Below are 12,031 nucleotides of genomic sequence, written 5' to 3'. Positions count from 1 at the left end.
GCCGCTTCCCTCTCACCGTCGGCCGAGGCGCGCTTGGCCTGGGCTCCCGGTCCCTCTTCCCGACCGGCTTCCCGCCCTGCCCCTCATGGAGCTGGACTGGGCGTGCAGCCTCTCGGTGTGGCTGCTTTTCCTGGGCAGCCTGGCGGTGCGGCTCCTGCGCTCAGACCTGTTGCTGAGCCGGCGGCTGCTGCTGCGCGTGGGGCTGCTGCCCCTCAGCGCCCCGCTCACGGCGGCTGCCTGCTGGCTCGTCTCAGCCAGCACCGCCTGGCGGAAGCGCAGCGTCGGATGGGAGCAGGACTTCCCTGCCGGCTCCCGTCCGACGCTCTTCCCTCTTGAGGCAGCTGCTGCCTCAAGAGGGAAGAGCGAGCCGGCAGGGAAGTCCTGCCAGCTCCCACCAGATGCCACCCACTGATTTTCCGGCATATAAGGCGACTGGGCGTATAAGACGACCCCAACTTTTGAGAAGATTTTCAGGGGTTCAAAAGTCATCTTATACGCCGGAAAATACGGTATTACCCCCCCCCATTGATAGGGCTTGCAACTTGGGCGTCCTCCTGGATTCACGGTTCAGTTTGGAAGATCATATAGGAGCCGTGACCAGGGGGGCTTTTGCCCAGATTCGCCTGGTGCGCCAGTTGTGTCCCTATCTGGACCGAGATGCTCTATGTACAGTCACTCATGAACTCGTGACCTCCCAGTTAGACTACTGCAATGCCCTCTACATGGGGCTGCCCTTGAGGAGCACCCGAAGGCTTCAACTGGTGCAGAATTCAGCCGCACAGGTTTTGATGGGAGCTTCCCGATACTCCCGTGTAACACCTCTTCTCCGTGAGCTACATTGGCTTCCGGTTGCCCTCCGGGTGAGATTCAAGGTGCTGGTAATGACCTATAAAGCCCTAAATGGCTTGGGTCCGGACTATCTAAGGGAACACCTGCTGCCGGCATCATCTTCCCATCGTCCTGTGTGCCCCCACAGGGAGGGCCTTCTCAGGGTACCACCGGTTAATGAATGCCAGCGGGTTATTCCCAGGGGAAGGGCATTCTCTATGGGTTCGCCTGCCCTATGGAACCAACTACCCACAGAACATAGGACTGCCCCCGACCTTCGCTCATTTCACCGGGACCTGAAAACTTGGCTCTTCGATCTGTTTGGTCCAGACTGTGGGGTTGTTAATTTAACTGGGTTTTAGATTTACTCTTGGGGCTTGAATTTGTTTTAATTGTTTTTAATTTTTTGTATTTTTTGTATTCATGGTTTTAACTGCCCTGTAAACTGCCCTGAGTCCTACGGGAATAGGGCGGTATACAAATCCAATAAAATAAATAAATAAATAAATAAAATAACATGTGAAAAAAAATTCAAATGTTAGGTACGCATTTTGATCACAGACAATGCTGCAAATGTGTCCAAAATGAGAAGCAATTTAGAGCAACATGAAGAAACTACCAAGCTAATAACATGGTTGTAGTGCTCATTTGATGCACCTCCTAGCCAAAGATTTCTGTGTCCCAGGAATAAAGAGTAATGTTGAAATTGCTAAATACTTCCATAACAATCATTTTGCAGCATCAGCTCTGAAAATAATGGGTGAAACTAAGCTAACGCTCCCACAAGACATTAGATGGAACTCTGTAATGGACTGTTTTGAACAATATATAAAAAACTGGCCTATTCTGATGACCATTTGTGAGCAAAATTGAGAAAAAATAGATGGCACTATCACAGCCAAAATTGTCAACATTGTGCTTAAGAGAAATGTTGAACATATGCTAAGCATCCTGAAACCCATTTCTGAAGCTTTAAACAAAAACCAGAAAAATAGTTGTTTTATTGCTGATGCTGTTGAAATTTGGAAAGAACCGAGCGAGCACTTAAAAACAGAACTACACACTGACAAGCAGAAATTACAAGATTTAAAATAGGGAATGGGCAAGCATTGTCTCTAGCTCATTTTCTCACAAACATTGTCAATATCCAGTACCAAGGTCAAACCTTAAGTACTGAAGAAAAGGAGTTAGCCATCACATTGGTATCCAGCAATCATCCATCTCTAGTGCCAACTATAATGAGCTTCAGAGCTAAGGGGTAACCATTCAGGAAATGTATGTTTGCTGATGAGGTTTTAAAGAAAGTTTCACCAGTAAACTAGTGGAAGTCACTTAAGCACTTGGATTCAGAAAGTATTGAAGTAATGATTTCACTTTTAACCACAGTGGCCTCTTCTGCTGGCATTGAAAGAATATTCTCTTCCTTTGGACTTGTTCACTTTAAATTGAGAAATCGTCTGGGGCCTGATAAAGCAGGAAAGTTTTTCTTTTCCAGATCATGAACAAAAAAGAGAACGAAGATGAAAATAAGTAAGATGCAGAAGACCCTGTTTGACAGGGGTTTTTTTATGTGGACCCAGCTGATATATTGTTTAAATTCTTTTGTTTGTTTTTTCAAATATATTTTGTTTATGCACTTCAATTACTAAACATTGATGTTTAAGCAAATACAAGAATATGTAATATGTTATTGTTTTAATTAAATAAAAGAATTTGAGTAGTTTCTCTGAAATGGTATTGTGTCTCCTTCTTGAGTAGCTCTATTCTGATTTGATTGAAGAATTGAACACTCCTCCCTCAAAAGAGGGGGAGGAATAAGACACCACTTATCTCCAGTTTACAACACAGCCCTTTCAACAGTTCCAAGGAGATTTCACAACCAATTGCACCTTAATTCAGGTGACCCTGAGGGCACAGATAAACCCCCCCAAGTGGCCTCAACAACTCTCAGACCAGATGATTATAAAGGAATATAATCCTTACATCCCCTCCCACTATCCTATCAGAATCTTTTAATCCCCCTCATCATCCAGTCTCAATTCTCAGTATCTATTCTTCCATCCACTACCCACCACCCCCGTCATCAGAACTGATGAAGCTTCTTGGATGAACAGCAAAACATTTTCTTCTTCTTCAAGGGAAAAAAAACAGTCCAATTGCCCTTTGAAGAAAAAAAAACACCGTTGAGATAAAAAAACACCGTTGAGATAACAATGACCTGGATAACTGAGAATCTCTACAGACATTTAGCAAAATGTGACTCTTTTGCTGCTCTGGGAAAACATTTTAAAAGTCCTTCTACTGCCTAATTCATCAGTAACAATAACAACAAAAACTAAAGATACAACCCCCAGTGCCCATTGTTACTGCATTTGCAATAGCCAGGCTCATCAAACCAGGAAAACCTGCATTTAAATATACTTCAAAAGTTCAGCAAGTCACAAAAGTATACCTAAACTGCACATACCCCAGCCAAAGCTCAGCAAAACAACCAATGTAACATGTCTTTTAGCAAATTTCTGTTTATTTGCTGAGGTTTTTTGCTTGTTGATATGTCTTGATTTTTATGATATATTTTAAAATGCAAAGAACATTTTTTAAAGATATGTGCCTTGAAATTCATCCCAGCAGGACAGAGAAGATCATGCCTAGTCACATACCTACCAAACTTCAGTAAATCAATCAAATCACTGAAAGATAACTAACATAGGATCTTTGCATTTACAAATTGCATTCTAATGCACATGCATATACATAGTTTTACAAGACAAGATAGAAAGACCTGCCCATGGATTAGAGAACAAACAAAAGTATACAATATCATCAAGAGAGTAAAAGAACTGAAATGGAAATGGGCTGATCACATAGCAAGAGGAACTGATGGCAGGTGGACCAAGGGAGTCATAGAATGGATCTCACCTGATAAAAAGCATCCACAAAATCCACAAGACGGATCAACAAGATGGATCAGCGAGCATTACGGGCCCAACTGGCAAAAGAAAGCTCAGCACCATACTGGTTGGAAACATGCAGAAGTGGCTTTCATCCTGCAATAGCTAGACAATGGCTAAAATGATTATGATGATGATTTGATAGATAATAGGGGAGGGGAGGAGAGGAAAGGAAAGGAAAAGAGAAAAGAACACAGCTACAAAACACCATGGATATTTTCTGGATCATTTCAGTCTGGGTTCAGTCCAGTGCACAACACTGAAGTGGCATTGGTCATACATGTCAGTGAACTTTAGAGAGCCCAGGTTGGAAGTGGTACAACATTCTGGTCCTCCTAGACCTCTCAGTAGCTTTCAATACAATTGACCAAAGTATCCTTCTGGAACAGCCTTGGGAGTGGAAAGCACTATGTTAAAATGGTTCTCCTTACTCCATAGGTAAAGGTAAAGGTTCCCCCGCACATGCGTGCTAGTCGTTTCTGACTCTAGGGGCCGGTGCTCATCTGTTTCAAAGCCGAAGAGCCAGCGCTTGACCGAGGACATCTCCGTGGTCATGTGGCCGGCATGACTAGATGCCAAAGGCGCACGGAACGCTGTTACCTTCCCACCATAGTGGTCCCTATTTTTCTACTTGCATTTTTACGTGCTTTCGAACTGCTAGGTTGGCAGAAAGTTGGACGAGTAACAGGCGCTCACTCTGTTACGCAGCAATCGGGATTTGACCCGCCAAACTGCCGACCATCTGATCGACAAGCTCAGCGTCCTAACCCACTGAGCCACCATGTCCATAGTGGCTTATAATTGGAGCTTATATATATATATATATATATATATATATATATTCCAACCTCCTGCTCAGGCAGGAAACCTTATACAATTTCAGACAAATGGCTGTCCAGTCTCTTCATATTTATCAGTATTCTTCATATTTGACTCTGGATGAAGTGGCACTTTCTGCAGTTTTGAGGTCCTCCTGAATTCACAAGGGGGCCAGGTAACAACCTGTCTAGAGGAGCCTTTGCAGAAGGAATGGGACAATTCACCATGGCCAATTTAATAACAACAATAATTGGAAGGGACCTAGTCCAACTCTCTGCTCAGGCAGGAAACACTATGTCATTTCAGACATGGCATAGTGGACATGACTGTCTAGTCCAGTCTTTTCTTAAAAACTTCCAGTGTTGAAGCATTCATAACTTCTGGAGGCAGGTTGTTCCACTGATTAATTGTTCTAACAGTCAGGAAATTTCTCCTTAGTTCTAGGTTGCTTCTCTCTTTGGTTAGTTTCCATCCGTTGCTTCTTTGTCCTGCCCTCAGATGCTTTGGCGAATAGCTTGATTCCCTCTTCTTTGTGGCAGCCCCTGAGATATTGGAACACTGCTATCATGTCCCCCACTCATCCTTCTCTTCATTAAATTAGACATACCCAATTCCAGCAACCGTTCCTTATATGTTTTAGCCTCCAGTTCCCTGGTCATCTTTATTGCTCTTCTCTGTACTCTTTCTAGAGTCTCAACATCTTTTTTACATCGTGGTGACCAAAACTGGATGCAGTATTCCAAGTGTGGCCTTACCAAGCCATTGTAAAGTTTTATTAAGATTTCACGTGATCTTGATTCTATCCCTCTGTTCATGCAGCCTAGCACTGTATTGGCTTTTTTGGTAGCTGCAGCACACTGCTGGCTCATCTTTAAGTGATTGTCCACTAGGATTCCGAGATCCCTGTCAGTTACTACTATTGAGTAAGGTACCACCTATATTATACTGTGCTTTTGAATTTTTTTGCCTAAATGTAGAACCTTACTTTTTTCACCATTGAATTTCATTTTGTTAGATAGCACCCAAGTCTGTCGAGATCCTTCTGTATCTTAAGCCTATCTTCTAGCTTGTTGGCTATTCCTGCCAGCTTGGTGTCGTCTGCAAATTTGATGAGTTCCCCATCTATCCCATCATCCAAATCATTGATGAAGATGCTGAAGAGCACTGGGCCCAGAATAGAGCCCTGGGGCACCCCACTACCCACCTCCCTACATGTAGATGCAGTTCCATTAGGACCACATACTGAGTACGGCGTGTATAATCTTGACCTGTTCAAGTTTCAGAATTGTATTTTAATAATAATTATAAATCATATTCAATAAAAGTTTAAAGTTATGAGTTATATTTTCAAATTTACCAAGATTTATAAATGTTTCCAAAACAATACCCCACTATTATTAGTACCATAACAGAGTTCTATCCTATCCAATGATATAGTCTGACTAATTTTTGCTTATTTAAGAAAAACCAAAAAGAGTAATTGGAAGATATTCATATGTTTAATTTCTTCATATTCAGGTATCTAACACCTTATATTCCTTGCTCCACTAGGAATGGTTTCTGTATATCATTCTATTTTTTTTAAATATCATTGGCTCCTGAAAGCATTGTCTTTTTGGTGTAAATGGCCAATTTCTGTGTGAAGGATTCCCAGAATATTAATACTCACAGTATTATATGTAAAGTTTTAGTTGAAAAACAAACTCATCTTTTGGAGAATTTGTGCAAATAGTTCTAATCTAGTAGAACATACCCTGTTGATGACAAAATCTTCTTAGAAGTAGAAAGCTTCTAACTAAGATAGAATGAGAATCCTATGGTTTATTATTATAATTTCCTTTCCTTCCAAATCTTTAAAAGGAAATGTTTCCATAATTAATATTGTTTTCACAATTAATTTCCTTCTGTAAGTTAAATTAAATGGTTGTTGGAGAAAATCAAATGTACTCAGATTAATAGGCTTTCCAAAAATACTGGTTATTATTCTTTTCTTGACCTTATGTTTTCTAGGAATAAGTCTATGTTAAATTAATAAAAATTGTTGAAATGGTTATATTTTTACTTTCTTTTCAATGTAACTAACGTATAATGTACCAGAGATTCAGTAGCCTAGCACTGAAATTATATTGTTTACTAAAAAAGAATTAGCAAATAATCAAGATTATAGTTTTCTATACAAAATTGCAAAATTAGCAGAGTATATGAAGGAAATGTCTCAATTTACTCAATGATTTTATAGGCAAACACCCAAAACACTAAGAATTAGCAGCACCTTAGTTTCCTTATTTTCTTTTCCCATCCCTATCTAAGAGTTATAGTACATTTTTATAGACCATAATGCAAAGGGAAGAATCTGACTGGATTTTTTTCAATAGAAAAAGAAAAAAAGCAGTTTCTACTAAGGTTATACAATGGATATAAAGTCTACACACCTCTGTTAAAATGCCAGGTTTCTGAGACGTAAAAAAAAATCCGATCAAGATAAATCACTTCAAAATTCTTTCCACCTTTAATGTAACATATAAGCTTTACAATTCAATTGAAAAACAAATTGAAATCTTTTAGGGGGTAAAATAGCAATAAGAACGTACAATAACATGATTGCAGAAATGTGCACACCATCTTTATAAATAGGGATATGGCTGTGTTCAGAATTAACCAATCACATTCAAACTCATATTAACTAGTAATTAGTACCCACCTTCCATCAATTAAGTGACTCTGATCAAGCCATATTAAGTTCACTATGCTGGTAAGTTTTCTAACATTTACTCAGTTGCCTCTTACAGCAAAAGCTATGGTTTGCAAAGGGTTTATAAAGCTTCAAAGGAATCTATCTCATTGTTGGAAGGTATTACTGAGGAGAAGGGTATAAAAAACTTTTCAAGGCTCTGGATATACCATGGAACAGTTAAGACAGACATCAACAAGTGGGTCTATGACAAAAGTTACACTAATAACAAAGAAATGGTGGAATAGAACCATTAAAGAAAGGATGCAAAAGGAGGGACATAATGAAATGTAACTGACAAAAATTAAAATAATTTTTAATTTATTTTAAATAATTAAATAGGACTGTTAAATTGTTCCGCAGTGAGTTGTCCCATGGCAAGTTGGCTACATGGCGAGTTGTCCTGTAGCAACTTGGCCGTGGTGAGTTGGCTGTGGCGAGTTGTCCCATTCCCTCAACAACTGGAGAAAATATGCACATTACCAAGAACTGTATGTCCCTCCAAAATTGATGGAAAAATAAGAAGAAACGTGGTCCAAGGACTGCCAAGAGACCTACAGCAATATTAAAGGAGCTACAGAATTCCTGGAAAGTACTGGTTATGTACTACATGTAATGACAATCTCCCATATTCTTCATAAGTTTGAGCTGTGGGGTAAGATGGCAAGATGCTTTTACTTACTAAGAAAAACATTCAAGCCCAGCTGCATTTTGCAAAAACCTGCATCAAGTCTGACAAAAGCATGTGGGAAAATGTGTTATAGTCTGATGAGATCAAGGTTGAACCTTTTGGCCATAATTCCAAACAGTATATTGCAAAATAACACCATACTTGAGCTATTTTTCTTCAGCTGGAATTGGGGCTTTAGTCAAGGTGTAGGGAATTACCGTAGGAACAGTTCCAAATAAATTTGGGCATAAAATCTTCAAGCCCCTTCTAAAGTGCTTAAGGTGAAGAGGAATTTCACCTTTCAATAACACCACAATCTGAATCAAACCTTCAAATCAACAAAAGAATAGTTTCCCCAGAAGATCAAGTTTTAGAATGGCCCAGCCAGATCCCAAACCAGAATCCAATTGAAAATCTGTGGTTTGATTGTGAGCTGAAGAGGGCACAGGAGGTGCCCTCACAATTTGTCAGATTTGAAGTGCCTCTGCAAAGGAAGAGTAGACAAAGATTCTCAAGGCAAGATATTCTATGCTGATAGGCTCTTATCCCAAAAGACTAAAAATGCTGTCATAAAGTCAAAAGGTGCTTCAACGAAGTATTAGTTTAAGGGTGTGCACTTATGCAATCAAGTTATTGTTCTGTTTATTATTTTTCCTCCTAAAATGTTTGTTTTTCAATCGAGTTATACAGCTTATATGTTATATTAAAGATAGAAAAATTCTGATTTATTTTGAGTTGATTTTTTATCTCTCAGAAACTTGGCATTTTAATAGGGGTGGCAGATTTTTTTTATAGGAAACTGTAGATGGCTTTCTTTTATTTAATATATGTTGTAGTTTTACCAGTATATCAATTATTCCAAGAATAGGAGACTCGACTTCTATTTTTATTGAAAGCTTAAGACACATAAATGCAATCACTTAATACCTTTGTTTATACATATTTTCCTCCTCCCCAACTTATCCAGCAGTGGTGAACTGTATTTGTCTTGCCACCATTACTTCACTTTCTGAAAAGTTAGTAATACAACTGTGTGTGTACGGATGACTTTACCCTTAAGTTTGTTTTTAAGACTTCAGTCATTTCAGAAATCCTAGCTAAATAGGATTCTTTACCTTGTAATGCTGCTGTGCAAGTGAAAAGCAATTTTTAAAGAGACCTAAGAAAACAGAGCAAATTAATGATTAATAGAAACATTTACATGCATCATTTACATGGATGTCAAATCCAGTTGCAAGAAACAACTATTTGATAATATTCAGAGGGCTCATTCCATGCAAGGGTAATTTATTAGGAAAAAACTCAAAATGTACTAGAAAAGAGCAAGTAGTCCAAGGTTCTAGGCATGTAGATTTATAAAAAATTAAAAATTTATATATTTTTTTTAAAAGGATTATTTTTTTGTTTAAGGAAACAAAAATTGAGAGTAGGTTTCTTAGATACTGGATCAATCTATATTATGAGAAGCATTTTTGGAAAGATTATAAATACCTATTAACGTCTTCAGGCACCATCAAAAACTACCTCACATTGCAGTTGCTGTTATTAACTGATCACTGTTGTATTTCCATCTGCACCTTATTTGGTATCAGCATACTGTTGCACTATTTTTATGCCAGGTTCTTAGCAAAAACCTCTATCGAAACGTGAGATACAATCTTTCCATCTCAAATATCTAAGTGGAGAACTATTTTTATAATTGTCCCAGCCTTTTATATGTAGGAGGAGAATTTTAAAATTAGACCTTCCTTCTTGCACAACCAAAAATGATAGAAAACCTAATTTAGCATAATTTAATTGTGGTAAATATCTGTCAATTTTGTAAAATATGAACCAAATAAGACTGCCATACTCTTGACTTCTCAGCAGTGTCCTAATTAGTAACACCAAGAAATACCTATTTTTATCAGGTCATTGGTGTTGTTTATTGGTGATGTCACAATCTTAAGATACTTTTCTTATTTATTCCATCATCTGGTAATTACATTAAGTAGCGAGCAATATATTACAATCAAACCACAAATAAATGAATAGTATTGTATAAAACCTTATTTTCTTCATAGGCCTTATAAATGCAACAAAAAAAGTTCCAAAGGACTGTCCCAGACTGTACAGTTAGGGCCAATTTGCACAGATCCTTTTATGAATTAAATATATTGACACTGTTCCCCAACCTAGCATATTCCAGAGCTATTGCAATTTCAGTAACATATAATTTACTGGCTGAACATCACAAAGTTACCTAATAAGTCTACTGGAGCAACATGGCACAATATGGGATGATGATTTTCCCTTTATGTTCAGGAATTTTCTGGAAAATTAATTACAATCTCCAATACATCTTACACTTTGAATTCAAGGAATTATAATTTCAATTATTTTGACTGCTCCTACTGGTTTAATTTCAGGATGTTTGGTTATTTAAAAAATGAAATACAAGAAAGTAAGATCTGCTTTTCAAATCACACAACAATTAACCAAAGTGGATAACAGCAGGCATGTAATACTGTTATCGATAAAATCTGAAAAAAGCTTTTTTCAACATAGTGATAAATTAGATGCCTGTGCAAAGATCACAGAAAAAAAAGAATCCAGTCACACTGTCTACAATTATCCCAACTTGTCCATAAGCAACATTCACAGAGGTACTTGTCTCTGCACCTGAAAATTTTATACAAAATAGCTGTTGACAGACTTAAGCTCCAGAAATCATTTGATCCACTTAAGTCAGGTTTTAGCCTCTCTAAAATCAATGGGGCAAGCCAATTTAGTTTAATTCTTATTAGTTTTTAATTATTTTAATGCAGCAAAGCATAATTAATATGCTTTGCTGCATATTAATTTTCTCTTTACAGCTTCTAGGATGTGGCCATCAGCTATTCTTGGAACAATAAATTCCAACTTTATTATGCATGATGCGAACGATATATTGTCATCAAACTACTGCCGATTCATTTCACTAAATAACTCTGGCATTCAATATTACGAAATAAAAGGTGCGCTTCAGTCACATCACGGATATATTAAGTCCATCATGCTCTCCAGCACAAAAATGTCGTAAGTTGCTTACGTTTTTTTAAAAAATGTTCCCGTTAAAAACACCAACGGTATCATATGAATCCAAGAATTGAACGGCCTATGCAAACAGAACGCATCCCCCCCCTCGCGAAGTTTCTGATTCCTTCCTCACCTAATACGGCCATTCCGGCCAATTAAACGTTCCCAGCAAGTTCCATACCTTTTGCGGAGCTTTTAGCAGGCGGTGGACACCGGCCAGTTGAGTAACCAGGGGGATGTCTTCCCTGAAGGAGTAGAGGGGCGGCCGGGTGGGCTCAGGAAAATTAGTACTATTGAAAGGATCGGTGTCGTCCAGAAACTGCACCCTATACACCATCGTTGCGGTAGCCATCGTGCAGCCATTCAAAAAAACAGACATATATATAGCCGTGGAAACAGAGGCACCAAAACACAAGGTCGAGAACTCCGACTTCTGTGTTCACCACCAAGCAAACGAAAATGACCCGTTGTTTTCGCAAAACACACACACAAAGTTATATCCCAGTAATCGGGCGGGCGGCAGAAATCTTTGCGCTTGTCTTTTCCCGCTGCTAAGAAGATCTGGCGCCAACCGCGCCGAGGGAGAGAGAAAGAAAGAACAATATGCACGCAATCCAGGAGTCTTGCAGAGAGCAATCATCTCCCGACCATAACTCGGCTGGTAGATTCGAAAAGAATCCACCAAAGTTTTAGCCACGCATCAAGGAGAGCAACATTAGAGCTGGCGCATCTTCCAGGCAAAGTTACTGCAGAAAGGAAAAGTGGCTGCCGGAGCTAGAACAAGTTCCCGGCGGCGACCAATGGTGGTGGGGGCAGGGGCGGTACCTCCTTCATTCTCAGCCGGCAGCTCACCCTACCAAAGTGGGAAGCAAAGGCAAATGAAAGCGGCTGCTGCTGGGAAAGTTGCTCCCCTCCCTTCTTCGTATTGCCTGTGAGAAACAATTGCTGGCGCCATCCAGTGGGTGCAAATGAATG

General features: G+C 39.2%; 1 protein-coding gene across 2 annotated transcripts in view; it reads right to left on the bottom strand.

The window, feature by feature from the left end:
* FHOD3 (formin homology 2 domain containing 3) overlaps positions 1–11,721 on the bottom strand; it is a 370,562-nt gene extending 358,841 nt beyond the window's left edge. For both annotated transcript variants that reach the window (XM_081344817.1, XM_081344818.1), the window contains exon 1: positions 11,238–11,721. In XM_081344817.1, coding sequence (XP_081200943.1) covers positions 11,238–11,435 — 198 coding nt within the window. In that variant the 5' untranslated portion in view covers positions 11,436–11,721. The remainder of the gene's footprint in view (positions 1–11,237) is intronic.
* Between the last annotated feature and the right edge of the window lie 310 nt (positions 11,722–12,031).

This window comes from Vipera berus, assembly GCF_964194415.1.
Source record: "Vipera berus genome assembly, chromosome: Z".
Lineage (NCBI taxonomy): Eukaryota > Metazoa > Chordata > Lepidosauria > Squamata > Viperidae > Vipera > Vipera berus.
The sequence above is the reverse complement of the archived record's forward strand: the minus strand, read 5'-3'. Positions and strand labels throughout refer to the sequence as shown.